General features: G+C 37.6%; 1 protein-coding gene across 3 annotated transcripts in view; it reads left to right on the forward strand.

Annotated features, from left to right (window-relative positions):
* MYSM1 (Myb like, SWIRM and MPN domains 1) overlaps positions 1-18,537 on the forward strand; it is a 44,821-nt gene extending 26,284 nt beyond the window's left edge. For 2 of the 3 annotated variants that reach the window (XM_061121758.1, XM_061121759.1), the window contains exons 13-20: positions 1,303-1,357; positions 1,698-1,748; positions 2,467-2,541; positions 3,316-3,504; positions 4,143-4,275; positions 12,242-12,347; positions 12,525-12,582; positions 13,575-18,537. In XM_061121758.1, coding sequence (XP_060977741.1) covers positions 1,303-1,357; positions 1,698-1,748; positions 2,467-2,541; positions 3,316-3,504; positions 4,143-4,275; positions 12,242-12,347; positions 12,525-12,582; positions 13,575-13,742 — 835 coding nt within the window. In that variant the 3' untranslated portion in view covers positions 13,743-18,537. The remainder of the gene's footprint in view (positions 1-1,302; positions 1,358-1,697; positions 1,749-2,466; positions 2,542-3,315; positions 3,505-4,142; positions 4,276-12,241; positions 12,348-12,524; positions 12,583-13,574) is intronic. The other variant, XM_061121760.1, reaches the window with a different exon arrangement.
* Positions 18,538-19,974: the final 1,437 nt, after the last annotated feature.

A 19,974-nucleotide genomic window follows, 5' to 3' on the forward strand; every position in this document is an offset into this window, starting at 1 on the left:
AATCAGCTATATATTACCACTTAACCCAATTAACTCATTCTTCATCTTATACAGAAGAATAATCATAGCAGATGTCTTGCTTACATTTAATAACTGAGTCTTTATGAGTCTGCTAGTTTCTAGCATATCATTGCTATCAAAAGTGAAATTTAGGTGTACCTATCATGACTTATATTTTCATGAACCCATCATTCTTAGTCACCTCTTCACTTGCTAAAGGCTTGCAAAGCAGTTGTTAAATAACCTTTTCTAGAATTTTCCTCTGCTTCTTTTTTGGTGTTTTGAAAACAGGCCCAGTAATTGCCTATTCCTGGTCCTCCAGTAATTTTCCATTCTCTGCAGTGCCTCAAAAAGGGTTGACGGTGGTTTCAGACGATGGTTCTTCAAAGTGCTCTGGGATGTAAATGCTTTGTTTCTATTTTCCTAACTCTCTTGACCTTTTTTTTTCTCTCTTCATTTTATTTGCGTTGATTAAGCACTTTCTAATTTGAACATCTTCCTCCTTCAGCAAACACTTTTTAAATGCCTACTGTTCTCAGTATTTGGAATACAGTATTCAGCAAAACAAAGTATCTCATCTAGCACTAAGTCTCTGGTAGAATAGGAACTAAATAGTTCTGCTCTTTTCCGGTTGTTAACATGAACATATTCCTTGTGTATTTGCTTTCCCTGGGTGTAGCCTAAGAGTTTTTATTTTTCTCAAACCTCAGTTCTTTATTGGTCAAAGCCTTTCTAATATTTCTCTCATATTTACACGTTTTTTTATCTAGCTTTGGTTAGGTGGCCCTTTTTCCATCTTTTATACTTCAGCTTAAAAGATGAGTTTACCACAGAACTTTGTATAGACATTAATTTCTTTAACAGAATTGTCATTTATTCATTCAGCAAAGATTTACTGAGCGCTTCCTTTATCCTGAACACATTGTACTGACAGAAATGTTTCTGAGAAACGTCTGTCTTTGAACTTCCTTTCCTATCTTATGTCAGAGTTAGGTTTTCATTGAAACCTGCTTTCAGTGTAGGACATGTCTGGCCATTTATAATGTTCTCTTTGGGTGTTAAAAGAAATTAAGACAACAAAATTACTTTCTCAAAGGTCCTGTTGTTTCTCAAATTTTCAGTCAAGTCCAAAAGAACCATGCTTCTTTCCAAAGGGTTATATCATAAATTCTCCTAATTTATTATTTTTCCACTTGGACAGAATTTAGGTTTAGATTATTGGTATACATTTTCAAATTTGTAAATAAATTACGTTATTGAAATTATATTAGGAATGATTTTCTTTTCTTTTTCCTTTTCCAGCTCATTTGATCCCTTCCAACTGATACCTTGTCATTTTTTCAGTGAAGAAAAGCAGGTACTATTCATTCATCACAGAATGACCATAAATAATACCCTCCTCTCTGACATGTAATATTCTTTTTCTATGTGTGCAAGGCATGTGTATATGAAAGGTTGGATAAGTCAGGGTACGCTAAGGGTCAGATGAGTGATACAGGTGGAAAATGAGAAGGAATTTCTCCATGCTAGGGCTTTGAATTATACATATATTTCTTTAAAAGTCTGATTTGTGCTGAGCCTTGGTTGGTAGTGAGAACTTGGTGTGATAGATACAGGAGAAAAGGATGGACATTCCAGTTAGAAAGAATAAAATCTCTATTTTTATGCTCCCCCATTTTTTTTTTCTTATATTTCAGGAGCCATTTCAGGTGAAAGTAGCTTCAGAAGCACTTTTAATAATGGATTTGGTAAGGATATTACATTGTGTTTACTTAGTTATTCTGATTTCCATTCTTGTGTATTTTTATTGCAGGCATAAGAGAGAGTATGGAAGACGTGTATTTTGGATCTTAACTATCCTCTTTTACAAGGAATCTAAAAATAAGTCTTTTCTTTTGGAGAAAAGCCAAACAATTGCATGTTTCCATATTTTAGAGAAAATAAATTAATGTGAGTTTTTGCAGACTGTTTCTCATCATTAACCCTATTTTAATTTTCTAGTATCCTTGTCTGCTGCCTTCTAGATAACTGCAACAAAGCACAACTCATAATTTGGAGGCTCCTTGTTTTGCACTAAACTGCTGAGATCTCCAGTAGTTGTGTGTGTGTTCATGGTATTTTTCTGTAGGAGGACCCAGAGTAGTTTTACTTTGTATCCGTATGATACCTTTCCTGTGTAGGGAGAGCAAAACAGTATCTTCATTTTGTAAATGTAAAAAATGGCATCTTGGAGTGTTTGAATGTTTGGTTCAGTTTCTTAGCCAGCAGTAAAGATAGGTCTTAAATCCTAAGTCTGTGTATGCTGAGCCTAGCATCTGATTCCTCTACTGTGTTAATTCATTTTAGAAAAGTATAATTATCATACTTGTAAATGACTCTCCTATGATAAGTGAGATTTGTTCTGGTATTTTGTCAGATGGATTTAGTTTGTATGTTTGGACTAAGTCTATCTTGTGTTTCTTTTAGCATGCTCATGTTTCTATGGCAGAAGTGATTGGTCTGTTAGGAGGAAGATATTCAGAAGCTGATAAAATAGTTGAGGTAAGTTTTCTCTTAAAATTTTAAAAATTTAGTCTTGCTGCTATACCAAGTGTTTTTATAGATTTCAATGGATATAATTAACATATAAACTTTATGATATAAATGAGAATATGCAAATGTAGAAAGTTATTTCCTCCCTGGGACTTCCCTGGTGACCCAGTGGTTAAGAATCTGCGTTGCAATGCAGGGGATGCAGGTTCGATCCCGCATGCCGCGGGGCAGCTAAGCCTATGCGCTGCGCCACGCACAGCCACGAAAGAGCCTGCGTGCCACAGCTAAGACCTGATGCAGCCAAATAAGTATAAATATTTTTTTTTAAAGGAGAAAGAAAGTTATGTGTTCCTGGAGGTGACTGAACATTCCATGTATTGAGCACCTGTTTCCCTCCTCCACCAAGAAGGAGGGAACTGCCAGGCCTTGGTTCCATATTGCCTTCGCCAGTAAAAGCTTCAGCTCCTAAGAGGCCGCCTTATAATTGAAACTCAGTATACATCATTTGCTAGAAATTACCATAAATAATAGGGGTCATTGAATGACTTTTTACAAACATTAATATGAGCTGACCAACACTTCACTTGTCTGAGTAGAAAAATGGATTTTGAGTTCCTAGCATATAGTCACACTTTTGGAGAGTAATTCATTTGCAAGTTAAAGGCTGCCTGTGATAGAGACAAATAAAAGACTTGGCTTTAAAAAGTTTCTGTTCCTGTGTATGAATTCTGTGTAGAATTAACAGGATTTCAGTATAATCATTTAAGGATTAATCCTTTATAGGTCTGTGCAGCAGAACCATGTAACAGTCTGAGTACGGGACTGCAGTGTGAGATGGATCCTGTCTCACAAACACAAGCCTCGGAAACCTTGGCTGTCAGGGGCTATAGTGTTATTGGATGGTATCATTCTCACCCTGCCTTTGACCCTAATCCTTCCTTACGAGATATTGACACTCAAGCCAAATACCAGGTGTGTTTATAGGTCTTCGTGTGTATAGTCTGTAAATAATTGCACATTCTCTCCCCTCTCATTGTTTTCTATTAATTAAATACACTTTTAACATTTCTAGCAAAGTAATTACAAGAGTAATATATGTATTTTGTTTAATACAGACAAACCATCACAGTAATGGTGTTAATTCTTCCCAGAGCCTTTAAAAATGATGGGGCTGACTAGAACAGAGACTGGATACAACTGAAATAATTGGAAATATCATGTATTTTGCATGTCTGGAAAAAAGTTTTGTTTTATTCTGCAGTTTTGTTTGATATCTGGGTGTTTTTGCTGTTGGCAACTGATTGTAACTTGTTACCATTTTGGTAAAGATTACAGCTGAAGGGTAGTAAATTTAATTTATTAATGTATTCATGGAAAATGTAGATTATGTAAGCCAGGTGATCTTTTCGGGTTGGGTTGGACATGTTTTGGCCCGCAAAGTTTAGGGTATGGAATAAACTTCATCTAGTTGCTGTTTGGAAGTGAAGTTTCTAACACACCTTTGCATTCCCTTGTCCTCTATTGGGTGTGTAAAATGTTGGTATGGGTAAATACTGACTTTTAAGTTTATGTAGTTGAAACTAATTATACTTTTTTTTTTTTAATTGTAGAGTTACTTCTCCAGAGGCGGTGCAAAGTTCGTTGGGATGATTGTTAGTCCTTATAATCGAAATAATCCTTTACCTTATTCTCAGATTACCTGCCTGGTTATAAGTGATGAAATTAGCCCAGATGGCTCTTATCGTAAGTTTTCAACAAAAACAGTTCTACTTGTACTTTCATTTTTTTGAATCTTACAAATCACAGAATTTATACCTAGGCAGAGCAATTTGATGGAAAAATTTGTGTCCTCAGCTAGGGAATCACTGTTCACATACCATGTAGTACAGCCACCCTCTTTCCTTTTATGATTTCCTTCTACAGTAAAGTCCCCACTGTGTTACCGTGGCCACTGGGCAAAAACATTACAATATAAAGATAACTTATGGCCAAGTAGTGTGTATATGAGGTCCTAGAGACATTGCAGTAAGCAAAACAGACAAAATCTCTTCTGTTTTCTTGAACATTTTTTGATAAATACACTTTCTTTCTCTGCAATGGCATTCAAATGAATAAAAAGATAAAAAGAACAGTGACCACCCTACCACAAGTTCTCCATGATCTCCCAGTTTAGGCTCAACAGTGCTTATTTTTATATCTATCTCAAGAAAGAATTTAGTTGGTTTAGCCCATCATGACTTGGTTCCTTTGGGGCTTATGTCCACTGCTCTTCCAATCAGTTCTGGCTGGATAGGGAATTAGACCAAGAAAGTAGGAATGTTTAAGATGGGAATGCAGATAGAAGTGAAAGATTAGAGGAAACAATTAACTTTTAGAGCATATTCTCTTTTCATCCTGATACCACTGTTCTAGTTGACTATACTCTATGGATGCTGTCACTCTACATTGTTTTCTTTCCCATGAGCTCATGAGCCCCTTGAAGATAGATACTATATAAATATATATATATATTTTTTCAGACAAAAGCCGTTTAATTGACAGTATACAACTTTCCAAAATATATTTTTGTAAGAAAATGGCAATAAGTAATAATTTTTACAAACAGGTTTCTTAGTAAATTCCAGTGTACTTTAGACTCCTGTCCACTAAGACACAGCTCCCCCAGTCTCCTGAGCAAATTCTTTTAACATGTGTAGAATTAACAGGATTTCAGTATAATCGTTTAAGGATTAATCCTTTATAGGTCTGTGCAGCAGAACCATGTAACAGTCTGAGTACGGGACTGCAGTGTGAGATGGATCCTGTCTCACAAACACATTTAACATTCACTAATTTTTTAAAAAAGACGTGGAGCAAATAGTAATCCCCTCCTGTGACTCAGGGTAGGGTTTTCACCAAACTTGAGTTAATCAGCTAATGACAGTGATGAAAACCATTGCTTTACTTTTGCCCCCTCTGCCTTCCCATCTTGTTCCCTTTGATCCTTAGCCCTCTATGCAAAAACTGTTCTTGGCAGAACACAATTGTTCATTTAAGTCTTAGACCTAAATAAGCCACAGACCAGTAAGGTTCCTGTTTTTGTCTTCATGCTCTCCCTACCCTTGCTGCAGATCTGTCCTTGGTATCACTCTGCTGCCTGCCCTTAATTAGCAGGCCTTAATTTGTTGGTTTCTTCCTGAGGCACACAGCACTGGACAGTTTTCCAGTCCAGGTTTTAAGCCTGTTTTCTGTCACTAAATATGTGAGTTTCGCCAGGTCACTTTATCTTTCTGGGCTTCAGACTCTTCTTCTGTTAAAAAAATAAAGATTGGACTGGGTTCTAAAACCCCTCTTCCCAACCAGGTTGCATATTGACTACAACCCTTATTGTAACATGCTGGGACTTTACAGGGAGGGGATGAGGACCATATTTAAAAATAAAAATGCCCAGTCTGCAAGACAAATACTTCATCATCAGCCTATCTCGTATTTAGTTTTTCATTAAAGAAAAACAAAAGCTTGTTATTTCTAGTAAAATAGACATTTACATTCCTGTTTAGAGGGAAAAAAGCCTTCTCTCTTAACAAAGGTTTTTTCTAAGTATATTCACTCAGAGCAGTGCAGGGTGGATTAACATGTGGCTGTTGTATTTACATTATCAAAAAATACATATGTGTGTATCAGCTGGAACTGGTTTTTCAAAGTTTCTCCAGTATATTGTCGAAAAGATAAAAGCTCAAGAAGTGATTTAAATAAACTTTCTGCTAGCTTTCCTTATCAAGAAGGGAAAGAACAGTCTCGCGTCTAGACTAAACCCGTATCTTGTCCTATGACGCAAAAGAATATTCTGTGCCCCCTTCATAAGCATTGTTGCGTCTGTCCCCCCTGACATGATAGTGTGCTTCCCCCTGGATTTCGTCCAGTCATCAGATTCGTGGTTTCTGGCCTTTCATGAAGTTTAGGGAAACCAGTGTGCCACCAAAATAAAAGAGTATAATCTCTGGCACAACTTGTTTCAAGTCAATGCTGAATTCTCAGCTTTCTGCTCTCTTCTCAGCCCCAGAATCTGAATTAACCAGATAGCATCAGAGACCAGCAGAGATGTGGGAAGAAGGTGACCACTACAGATACATGGCGATATGGTGTTTGACATAGGTGGCAAGAGCAAGCCAGGGCAAGTTGCCCAGAAGGCTAGAACGATACAGTTCAGATGCACTCAAAGAAGGAGCCTCTGAGCCAGCCCAGAGCTTGTCAAGGCTGACTCTGGACAGAGCCACAGTCATTCCTCTTGATCAAGCCTCATTTTTACTCTCTGGTCCTTGCCAGTGGCCTTCTCGCTCCCCAAGAGGCCTGTGGGTTATGGCCTTTGATTAGTTTCCAGAATGTACTTGCTGTCTCTGTCTAAACCTGGCTGGTGAAATGAGACCCAGAATCAGCAAAGGAGTAATCCAGGCTGGCCTGTCCCACAGTGGCCATGATAGAAACCCACTGGGTAGAAAGAACCAAATGTTGGGTAGGAAAGAAGCAAACAGATCTTTTCCCAGTGAGATAGCATTTTCCTCTGCTGCTGCTGCTAAGTCACTTCAGTCATGTCCGACTCTGTGTGATCCCATAGATGGCAGCCCACCAGGCTCCCCGTCCCTGGGATTCTCCAGGCAAGAACACTGGAGTGGGTTGCCATTTCCTGCTCCGATAGACACTATATTGTACTCATTTTTCTACTCTCAGTTTCTAGCCCAGCGCCTGGCATAATGTAGATTTAACAAATTAGTTTCTTCATTCTTAATGATGTCACTCAGATGCCCTCTCTCTGGTAAAGACCCCAGCACCACTACCCTCTATCTCATTTACTATTAGTTTCTGTTCTTTATGCACCTGCAACACTTGTTTCCTGCCTTCATGGTTATTTTCATCTTTTATTACAATTTATTTAGCCTGTCTCACTAAACTGTGAGCCTCAAAGAGGAGGAACTACATCTTCGTGTCTCCTGTAACACCTAATCACTTGCCTTACATGTAAGGCGTGGTCAATGCTCTATATAGTTTTATTGAATGAGTAATACTGACATTAACTTTTTCCAAAATGCCCATTTTGAACATAGCGCATGTGCACGCGTGCGCGCGCACACACACACACACACACACACACACACACACACACACATGTATATATATATATCATTCTTTACCCCAGCATAATTTTACAAAAAGTTACAAAAGGAAGAATCACAGTAAAATTGTTCTCAGTTTAAATCATGTCTTAATATCATATACTACTAGATTTGGGGAGTGAATCTCTACTGTGCTGTCTAATACATTCACCTGTGGCCTACATATGATGGCTTAAATTAATTAGAATTAAATGAAATTTAAAATTTAGTTCCTAGAATCCTACTTCTGGGCAAAATGAAGTAACAAGGACCTGTCTGATACAACTGAAAAACTGGACAAAATATAGAAAACAATGGGATTTATAATATCAAGCAGTGAAGGATATGATTGCTGAGAGATGGGAAGCATAAAAGTGAGCCCAAGTTACCCTGGCTTATTAACTTAAAAGAACTTCCAGGTATGGCACAAGGAGGAGAAACTCACCCAGAGTCTAGCTGACTCTGAGTTGACATGATTGAAATAAGACTAAGGAGACCAGGGCAACTAAATTTGTAGGACAGAGTACCAGAGAGTAGAATGCCACCTGGAGAAACTCCAGAGATGTGTAGAAGGTTCAAATTTAGTATTTAGCAAGATAAAGACCAATGCATGTGTGTGAAGAAACTACCCCAAATGAGAAGGAATCACCCAAAAGATTAGCAGGCCCAGTGCTGGAGGCTCACATAAGCTACTGTCAGACAGCACACAAGTGTCCATGTAAACATCACTGCAAGAAGTTCTCTTGAGTAGAGCCGCTTCTTCCATTGTTAACACTGCTTATTAGGTCTTAATCCTTGGTCCTTTGCTCCTCTTTGAAACTTTCTTGTTCAAGAGTTCATTAAAATTTCTCACAAGCCATGGGATACCTTCTATTACATTACTTTGAACTGGGTGCTTGATATATTTATTTGTTTATTCATGTATTCATTAATTTATGTCTAATGGCTAATCATTTTCTCTACTTGTAATAGGCAGGAAATATACTTAGTGATTAGTTTTATTCTGACACTTAAGTGGATAAAAATAATCAGTGCATATATGTGTAATTGGATCATTTTGCTGTATACTTGAAAATAGCACATTATAAATTAATTATACCTCAATTTAAAAAAATAATAAGCCTATCAAAAGTAATCAGTACAAAAGGAAATTTTTACTGGTTTAGTGCCTTTTTTTAACTTATAAAATACTCAATACCTAATAGAGATGTATAATGTGTGTGTGTGTGTTTATTTTCTTTTTTATGAGCACAGACTGAAAATGCCTTTATTTATTTGCCTTTATTTTAGTCTCATTTTTTACTTCCATTAAGAATAAGAGTTGCTTTACCTGGATTCAGATCCCAGCTCTGATATGTTTTTGTTACTTTACCTAGGGCAGGTTACTTAATATTGCTCATTCTCCTTTGCCACATCTGTAGAATGAGAAAAAATTATTACCTTGCTTACGGGGTAATGCATGTAAGTGCTTGGTAAATAATAGGTCTAAAGTAGGTAGGTAAAATTATTGCTGTAGCCTGTGCTTACTAGGTAATGAAAACATATCAAGTAAATGATTGTTATCACAAAAGGAGTTTGGGTAGTAGCTTATGTACTATAATGTGTCACTCTTCTTAAGTTCTTGGAGGGGGAAAATGAAATGGAAGAGAATTGAGAAATGAAAAAAATCAGCTATCATCATGCTGTTCCCTTCTCTCCTTGCATACACCTGGAAAAAAAAATGGGGAGAAAAAGCCGTTTTAGAGCATACTGACAAATTATGTTTACATTGTATGGAAGTATAGTTATGATTTTTTTTCCCTAGTACCTTCTGATTTGCTGGCATTTTATTTACTTGAAAAGCTTAATGATGGCAAAAATGCAAGTTGAGAGGCAGTATGATGTAAAGGTTAAGAACATAAGCTTGAGCCAAACTGCCTGACTTCAAATCCTGGCTCTCTCTCTTGCTAGTTATGTATTAATAAGTCCAAGAACAGATTATTTAATAGCCTCTCTGTGGCTCAGTGTCATCAAAAAAAAAGGGACTAATACTGGTAGCTAGTTCATGTGCTGTTGGTATTAGTCGCTCATTCATGTCCGACTCTGCAATCCCATGGACTGTAGCCTGCCAGGCTCGTCTGTCCGTAGATTCTCCAGGCAAGAATACTGGAGTGGGTTGCCATTCCCTTCCCCAAGCTAGTTCATGTAAGTGGCCTTTATTGTTGTTATTTAGTCGCTAAGTCAAGTCTGGCTGTTTGTGACCGGGTTCCGCTGTTCTCCATTGTCTCTCAGAGTTTGCTCAAATTCCTGTCCATTGAGTCAGTAATGCTATCTAACCTTCTCATACTTTGCCACCCCGTTCTCCTATTGCCTTCAGTCTTTCCCAGCATCATGGTCTTTTCCATTGAGTCAGTTCTTTGCATCAGGTGGCCAAAGTATTGGAGCTTCAACTTCAGCTCAGTCCTTCCAGTGAATATTCAGGACTTATTTCCTTTACAATTGGCTGGTTGGATCTCCTTGCAGTCCAAGGGACTCTCAAGAGTCTCCTCCAGGACCACAGTTCGAAAGCATCAGTTCTTTGGTGCTCAACCTTCTTTATGGTCCAGCTCTCATTTCCATACATGACTACTGGAAAAACCATAGCTTTGAGTAGACTGACCTTTGTTGGCAAAGTGATTTATCTGCTTTTGAATACGCTGTCTAGGTTTGTCATAGCTTTCCTTCCAAGGAGCAGGCATCGTTTGATTTCATGGCTGCAGTCAACATTTTCAGTGATTTGGGAGCCGAAGAAAAGGAAATCTGTTACTGCTTTCACTTTTTCCCCTTCTATTTGCCATAAAGAAATGGGACCAGATGCCATGATTTTCATTTGAATGTCGAGTTTCAAGCCAGCCTTTTCACTCTCCTCTTTCACCTTCATCAAGAGGCTCTTTAGTTCCTCTTCACTTTCTGCCTAGTATGGTATCATCTGCATATCTGAGGTTGTTGAAATTTCTCCCGGCTGTCTTGATTCCAGCTTGTGATTTATCCTGCCCAGCATTTTGCATGGTATACTCTGCACATAAGTAAAATAAGCAGGGTGACAGTGTTTAGCCTTGTCATACTCCTTTTCCAATTTGGAACCAGTCCATTGTTCCATGTCCAGTTTTAACTATTCCTTCTTGACCCACATGAAGGTTTCTCTGGAGGAAGGTAGGGTTTTCTGGTACTCCCATCTCTTTAAGAATTTTCCACAATTTGTTGTGATCCACATAGTCAAAGACTTTAGTGTAGTCAATGAAGCAGAAGTATATATTTTTCTGGAACTCGCTTGCTTTCTCCATGATCCTATGCATGTTGGCAATTTGATCTTTCATCCTCTGCCTCTTTGAAACCCAGTTTATACATCTGGAAGTTCTCGGTTTGTGTACTACTGAAATCTGGCTTGAAGGATTTTGAGCATAACCTTGCTAGCTTGTGAAATGGGCACAGTTGTACAGTAGCTTAAACATTCTTTGGCATTGCCTTTCTTAGGGATTGGAATGAAAACTGACCTTTTCTAGTCCTGTAGCCACTGTTGTGTAAGTAGCCTCACATCCATACAAAGTGTACCTCTAGGGACTTTTCTGGTGGTCCAGTGGCCAGAACTCCATGCTCCCAATGCAGGGGGCTCAGTTCCAATCCCTTGTTAGGGAACTATATCTTGCATGCCATAGCTAAGACCCAGTACAGCCAAATTAATTAATTAATTAATTATAATACCTTTATATAAAGCCTGGCACATAGTAAGCATTATACTAGTGTTACTATTATTGTATTGGCCTTTGGTAATGAATCACCTGAGCTTTTTAAATATACCACAAATATAACTACATGGGGATTTTGAAGGATATATGAGAAATTTCTAAGTAGGCTCATCTCTTGGTATTTTTTCCTTTCTAACTTATGTAAGTGATATCTACCCTTTGGACTTGTTTCCTCCAGAGTTTATTGTGACTCGAGTGTAGTTACTGCCTCTCCAGAATTAAATCTAGTCCCTCCCTGCCTAGTCTTAGGTCAGCACACACAGTCAGGCAAGAATGCTGGAGGTTGAAATCCAAGCTCTTCGCTTTACTAGAAGAAACAGCTTGTTCAACCCATCTCAGCCTCAGTTTTATGTGTTAAATAGGAATAATGCTACCTATCTTATAGCACTGTGTTGATAACCTGTGTTTTAAAAAAAGTCAGTGGGATGGAACATAGCTGGGTTTGCCTAGGTCAATTCCTATTTAAGCCTGTGGTTCTGGCACAAGTGTATATAAGTGCCCGCTTTCACTCCAGAAGCCTCGTGGTTTGGATGATGATTTATATGATCATCTTACCTGTCACAGTTCCTTGCATAGAATTGTCATGCAAATGGCACTATTACTTTTCGTTATTAATTGTTTGGCATTAATAGGGTTTATGGACCAAGTTCAGCCAGGCAGTGCATAATTAATGAATGCCTCTTATGTTTAAAGTGCTGCTTAGCTGGTATGCCAAATTGCGGTTGTGAAAACACTGATGGGAATTGTAAGTAATTAAAAGGAGATTGGAGATTCAAGGAATAGTTGGTAAAAATATGCTTCTTTATGCTTTTCTAGGTTTACCTTATAAATTTGAAGTACAACAGATGTTAGAAGAACCTCGGTGGGAGTTAGTGTTTGAGAAGACAAGATGGATAATAGAAAAATACAGGCTATCCCGGAGGTATGTGCTATGGTTTGAGAGGGTTGCACATCTGCAGTGTTCTCATTAAATTATGTTTTAGGGAAAGCCCAAGTTAAATATAAAATTGTGATGTATGGCATCAGTGATAGTTTATTACAAAACTAATGTGTTTATAGTATTTGTTTCATTGGTTTGTTTTCATATTTCTTCCAACAGCAGTGTCCCCATGGATAAAATCTTTCGCCGAGATTCTGACCTGACTTGTTTGCAGAAAGTAAGCTTTCTTCAGTTTAATTGGTTTCATTGTTCATAGATTCTAAAGCTATTCATCTTGATGTGTTTTCCCATGATGCCTGATGCTTTGTGGATACATTTTCTGTGTGTTTCTTTTATTGCTTTTTCCTTTCTAAAGTTAATTTCTAGGAGATAATTAGTAATGTGTTTTGTTGCCCACGCTTGCATATAGAAATAATATTGTTTTAGAACAAAATTTGTCAATGTTGGCTGATTATTATTGTACACAATGGAGAGCATTTTTCTTATTTTATTAAATTCAAAAGCACCGTGTTTCCATTTAGCTTTAACAATTGATCATTTTTAAAAGTCGTAGTGTAAATCTAACAAATTTAAATGGTCATTTTACTTAACTTCTGGTAGAAAATAAGAGTCTTGAATTATTTTACTTCACTTCTAGTTTTGTTTCTATGAGTGTATTGAGAGATTGGCAAGATTGGTCTTTCTTTTTTTTCTTTTGGTAACAATTTGGAAATAGAAAATTTTAACTTACTAAGTTTCTTCTTTAATAATTTTTACCCCCTCCTATTGTAGTCACTTTCTCTTTGTTCTGTCGGAAGATTAATATACACATTTCCCAGGAATTAGACTCTAGCATCCTGTTTTTGAAATGGTAGAATCTTGTATTTTAATGTACATAGATTTTTATCCCATAGGATTCTTTGCTTTGTAAATAAAACTACTTTAAAAAGCAAATCCACAAGTTTGTAGAAAGCATGATACATACAGGCTCAAGTTTATCTCCTTATATAAAATCAGAAGGAACTAACCTAAGCATTCCTCAACAATGGTTTCCTACACTTCAGCTGTATGATTATTAAACACAAATTTATCCTCAGCCTCTTTTAAGGAGAATGTTTCTAATTTAAGCACTATAAAATAGGAGATTTGGAAAGGGATAAAATGATAGTAATGCAAACCCTCTTCTTGTACTTCTGTGTATTTAAATATAAAACTTCTCTTTTCAACTAGCTTTTGGAGTGTCTGAGGAAAACTCTGAGCAAAGTGACTAATTGCTTCATTGCTGAAGAATTCTTGACTCAAATAGAAAATTTATTCCTTTCCAGTTACCAAAGCAAGCCAGAGAATGGAGTGGCTGAAGAGAACTGTACTGTGGGGCAAAAGGAATTGTTAATGTAATTCTCTTAAAGTAAGGTATTTTAGTCTTGACATAGTAGATCCTACTTTCAGAGTTATAACCTTGAAATTATTGTTTAACCGTGGTACAGTTTGGTTTTTTTTTTTGCTAGTTCATGAAATCCAAACTTGGCCACATACACCATGTGGCAAGAGAGAGAGCTGGACTTGTTTTCGTGTGTGGTGCTCAGAGTGTTGTGTGAGGTGGGGTCGGCCGGCATGCTCAGTCCTCCACGGCCAGTCAGGGCCTGAACTAGAGGCCGCCTCCCTGCTGTCTGCAGGTTGAGAAATGGATTGTGTCTCGAATTTTTGCCTCCCCTGAACTAGTCGTTCCAGTTTTGCTGTCTCACGTCTCACTAGGAGCAGTTCCATTCTCTTCATGTGTTTTGTGAGGCTTGTTTATGGTTGCAGATGAGATACGGGTGGGTGTTCCCTGAAGTGATGAACATGGTTGAGAACTGCTGGTTTAATGAATCTAACAACATGCTATGCGAGGCCAGGGGAGGCCTGGGGAAGGGACCTAAAGGAGAGAATCAAATTACCAGCTTTTTAATTACAGATTTGCTTCCATTTTACTTTATAACTGCACTGCTATAGGATATGCCATTTTATCAGCTGTAACATTTTGTCAGGCTTTCAGATACATAATATAATTAGCTTCAAATATAGGTGCCACTTATACTAGTGTTTGTGATAAAACTTAGTTAACTAGAACACAGGTAATCATAACCCTTAAACTAGATTTTTTTATATTTCCTCTTACTACCTGCTATGAGGAGAAAGAGGCAAATTACAATAAAGCTTAAATAAATCAGATTTGATTTTAAAAACAAAAAATCCTTCCAGGACATATTATGTATTCAGCCCAGTTTTGTATACTTGCTGAATCCAGAACAGGGGTCAGTGGACCTTTTATGTAAAGGGGCAGTTAATAACAGGCTTGGCAGACTACATACCATCTCTGTCGGTCCTTCTTCTTTATATTTTTTAACAACTCTTTCAAAATGTAAAATCATTTTTAATTCACGAGCCTCACAAAAGACAGGTTGCTGGCTGTTGTCTTCCAAACCCTGCTCCAGAGGATTGCAGATATTTAGAATTTATTTTCAAGTGCATGAGCCTGAGCCACTGAAAGGTCTTGCGTCATCTTCATCAGTTTTATTGCATCTAATCTGGGTATGATTCTGTAATTTTGCCTTTTTTTGGTTTAATGAATATCCAAGGAAAATAAGTCAGTATTGGAAGGAGCAGTGAGCCAGTTTTAGATGATCTGGGCCTTGACTCAGTCTTGTAAATTGGGGGAATATAGTCTGCCTTCTCTGGGCCTAAATTCATGTGTAACTGAGGTCTAAATTATCTCCCCTGCATCCTCCCAGGTCTAAAATCTTGTGATTCATTCTAATTGTGGGACTTACAAACCTGGAGCTTATATTTTGAGGTGGTACAGTTCCAAAATTAATTTTAAATGTTTTTTTAAGGAAAGTGGTAGTATTTTCCATTTTTCTATATGCGTTTAGGATAAACAGTGAAACATAACTTACAAAGCAGTTACTTTGGGGACCAGGGATATTAGAACTGTAGACCGAAAATAGGAAACCTGAATTCTTACCTAATTCTCTTACCAGCTTTGTCGTGTGACAATCACGTAACCTTTTGGACCTTAGGCTCCTCACCTGTAGTTCAGGGGCAGAAAGTGCGCTTCTGTAACAGGTGGTGGTTCATTCCTTCGTGCTCTTCCTTCTGACATGTCTTCTTCATTATACCTCAGGAACAGATCCTAGAAAGTGGTATTAATTAGCTTTCTTAATTGACATTTCCCTGTTACATTGATGAATTGGGGTTGGAAAATAGTGAAAATTAAGAATTCTGTTCTCAGTCTGGGTCCTCTGCATGCTTGTGGGTTACTACATTTAGCCATTTAACCTAAGCCATACTATGAGGAACTCAACATGGTACTGTTCACAGTTTAATGCTTTGAGAGCACAGTTTTTTTAAGTAATACTTACTGTTTTTTTCTGATGGTAAGAGTACATTTATCTTTTTAGAAGATAATTTTTAAAAAACAGAAACCATAGTTAACATTGTAGTATAAACCTTTCATTTTTTTTTAACATCATGTAATTTTGATTATAGTCTGTGATATTTTCCTCCCCTCCTCCCTCATTCATTCCTTTACATTTTTCTTATGATAGTCTTAAAACATTTTTGCAGCTCTCGGTGCCCACATTCCTATCACTGCCAACCTTGGCCTGCTGAGGGCAGTAGGAGTCAAGCCTTGAGAAGCACAGGAAGGCTCAGCCTGAGTGGCAGTGTGGAAGTTTAAGAGGCAGGGTTTCAGAGGGAAACCTACCTCTGGCAGTGTTTACAGAGTGGAGATAGGACTTGAAAACATCAGAGTCTCTTCATCCTGATTTGGTCCTTACTTTTGTGCAAAGACAATAAAATCATGAGCTTAGTTTTGTTTTGTTTTATTTTTTTCTTTTTCCAGCTTGCCTACTGGAAATTGACATTACAATTACTTCTCTTTTACAGTTTCATCCCAAAATAATATTCAAAAAAAGAAAAATCAGTGAAATAAGATCCACAAGATCAGAGGCTGTCCCCTTTGTAATTTCAGCCTTGGGCCATTGGCCCTCAGTGCTGTATTATAACTTTCGTGAGCCTTAGACATTTTTGCCTTTTTGACCCTCTTCTTCCACAAAAAAACTACTAAAAATTAATGTTACAACTGCATTTGTATAAAATGAATTTAATATTGTATATGCATACATCCTTCCATCTGAAAGTGTTTTCTGTGTTATAAATTTAAAAGAAATTAAAACATTTGGGAGGGCCTCTAAATGTATTATAAACATGAGACCTGGTGCCTAATAGCTCAGTTGTCCCTGCCTATATTCTGTTACGCCTCCCCTATAAACCGACCTCACAAACCCTAGCAGAGCTTTGCCACACAGCCAGAAACCCTGCAGTTCCTGTGGCTTTAGATCCACAGACATGAACTTTGGTCTTTACTGACTCCATCAACGTTCAGGACTTGGTTGGAACCATTCATCCCCCAAAGAAAGATGGGCTGCAATGGCTAATTTTAGGTTTCAGGTCGATATTTTGTTCTGATTCTTAATACTTAATAAGAGCCACGGCTCCTGCCACCTTTTTTTTTCTTCCTGCATTTCCCTCAAGCTCTTTTTTTTCCATCCCCACTCCCTCACTTGTTACCTGTCGGTGTGTAGGTATGAGATCCTTCATTGTCATGTGTTGAAAGCAAGGTCTGAAGAATAGAGTTGAACAGAAGCATTCTTGTTTCCCAGAAGCTGACTTGTGCTGCCCCAGCCTTCTCTCCGTAACTTTCCTCCCCGACACGAGTGGGGCAAGGGCTGTGAAGCGCAGATTGTTTGGGCAGCGAGGAGCCTGTGGCCTCCGCCTGCCACCCTGAGTGGGCCTCCTGCTCCGCAGTTTACCTTCTTCCTGCTTCTCTTGCTGGGTCCTCCTGAACTGAGCTGGAGGACCTGGAGAAACCGATATAGGCAGGAGGCTCTAGGACTGATGCTGTCTCTGTCCCTACACCACCTGGAAGGCAGCTCCCATCTCAGGACATACACAGTTGGTGTTACCTATACTCGTCTCTCCCCAGAGCTAGAGGCTAAATCTAGAATCACACATTATGACATTTAGGAAAACTTACTTCACACAAGCACAAAGATGAAAAGACATACATTTGTGTCATCATCTGTTCCATCAGAGTTAATACAGCATTTAACAAAGAAATTTGATCATTTCCAGTTTACAGTAGTTTAATAGCTTTCTTACAAATTAATATCATATTTTGCAATATTTCCAGAAAACCACTGTGGAGAATAATGTAATATGCTTTAGCTTAAATCCTTACCTTTTCTTAAATGGTTTTAAGCATGCTGTTCCCCCAAACTCTGTTTTTTCATTTAACCTATAATTTGGGCTTTCTGGTATTTTATAAATCTTTTCTTTTAAGCTTCCTTAAATCTTTTCTAGAGCAAGGCAAAGAGTAAGTATGTTATCCCAGCTAAGTCAGGAGAAAGTCAAATATCCCAGAGAAACTGTGATTATGCCAGGGGCTCTATACCAAACCAAATTTGAGAAGGTAAAATTAATTCATGATATGTGGGTTGTTTTATTCCTTTGACTGTATTTATGAATATATTCATAAGAACTCCTAATTTCTGCCAAAAAAAGAAGCCAGATCTTCCATCTTTGAGGTTTCCTGGAGTACTATCTTAGGAATTAAGAAGTATGTTAACTATGATCTTATAGTTTGTGTTCCTGTTTCATAGGTTACCACAGAACATTTGTTTCATATGAATTATAAAATAATATTTAGATTCTAGCATGATTTAAATAGATGGGTCACATATATCTTAAATTTATGGATTTGATGTGTAAATTGTGTATTATGTATAAGTTTACTATGATTATTGATAACCCTCTTGCTGTTGTTTTCCCCAAATGTTATTAATATCAGTGTTGATGGAATTTCTTTTATTAGTTTGAATCTTGGAATGTTCTGTACTAAAATATAATTTAAACCATTTTGTACATTTAAATATGATGCCATGTTGTGTATATCTGTATTAAAGAATATTGTAAATATTAATGTTTGTACAATTATGAAAGCTTTTCCTCCAAATAAGTGAATTCTCCACCTTGTACTTAAATTGTGACATAAAATATCTGGTTTTAAACTTTGGGGTTTTATCTTATAAAAATTTAAGGGAAACATTGTAAAGATTCTATATAAATAAAATTTTGAAAATAAAGTGGTAAATCATTTGGTCTCTGTCTAAATTATTAGCAGCATACATGCTGATTACAAACAATGCCCCCATTAATTGCCTTTTAGGGACACAAAGGTGAATAAGGTCTTGGTTCCTTTGCACAAGAATCCTACTACCTAATTCTACTACCTGAAAAATGAGAAACATAAAGAACCTGACATAAGTAGGTAAGACACTAAGATAAAAACTGGAACTGATTATAAATGCCTGTAAGATTTCAAGGAAGGGTAAGAGGTGTGTAGGTAAATGAGAATTCTTTAGAATATAAGCAGTGAGATTGATTGCCTGGAAGAGATCACCTTTAAACCTTAGTGATACTTGGGGAAGATGTTCCAGGGAGAAGATGTTTCGGAGATAAGTGACCTTGGAGCATAGACATGGAGGTAAAGAATGAGAGAGTTAGAGAATGTTGAGTCTTGGGTTTAAGAGAAAAGTCTCACTGTGGAATTAACTCATTAACTAATCCTTAACTTCCCAGTTCTTACCTTCTGCCAAACCTATCAATTTGAAAAACGGAACAACAAGGTCAGACTTGTGTATTCAGTACATACATATCTTCAGTGTCTGTCCTTTTATTGAGGACTTCTTTCCATCTCAGCACATACACATCTACTCATTCTTTGCAAGCAGTGCATAGCACTCTATGTACAAGTTTGCCGTTATCAGTTTTGAACTGATAAACTTCAAATGTTCCCATTTTTCTATGAAAAGTTATCTAAAACTTCTCTGAATAGATTCCTAGATACTTCACTGCTAGATGAAGATCTGTGTACCCTTTATATTTTGTTAGTAATAGAAAATTTTCAATTTCTACAAGTGAATTTTTCTCATAGTAGAACAGTTTATTATCTTGTTTACAAAACCAATTTGAATTCAGGCTCCTAAATGAAAATAATTTAGGTGGCAAAGTATAATCTTAGGAGTTCTAATTCCATGAGGCATTTATTTCATCGGACGTTCATTCCTGTGTACAGCTGTTACGGATTCCTGCTAATCAAGCATTTGCTATAGTTTTGATTGGCCAGCATCATAGTCTGTGTATGGCTCCAGACCAGGATTGTCCACAGACCTGTTTGTACTGTAATAATGGTTTTTCTAACTGTTGCTGATGAGTTTCTACATCACTGATTCCCAATTATCTTCCCATAGAATGCTAGCTTAAAAGAAAATAGTATTTGCAGCTGCTACTGCTAAGTCACTTCAGTTGACGTGTCCGAGTCTGTGCGACCCCATAGACAGCAGCCCACCAGGCTCCCCCGTCCCTGGGATTCTCCAGGCAAGAACACTGGAGTGGGTTGCCATTTCCTTCTCCAATGCATGAAAGTGAAAAGTGAAAGTAAGTTGCTCAGTTGTGTCTGGCTCGTAGCGACCCCATGGACTGCAGCCTACCAGGCTCCTCCGTCCATGGGATTTTCCAGGCAAGAGTA

Source organism: Dama dama, chromosome 20 (assembly GCF_033118175.1).
Source record: "Dama dama isolate Ldn47 chromosome 20, ASM3311817v1, whole genome shotgun sequence".
NCBI lineage: Eukaryota > Metazoa > Chordata > Mammalia > Artiodactyla > Cervidae > Dama > Dama dama.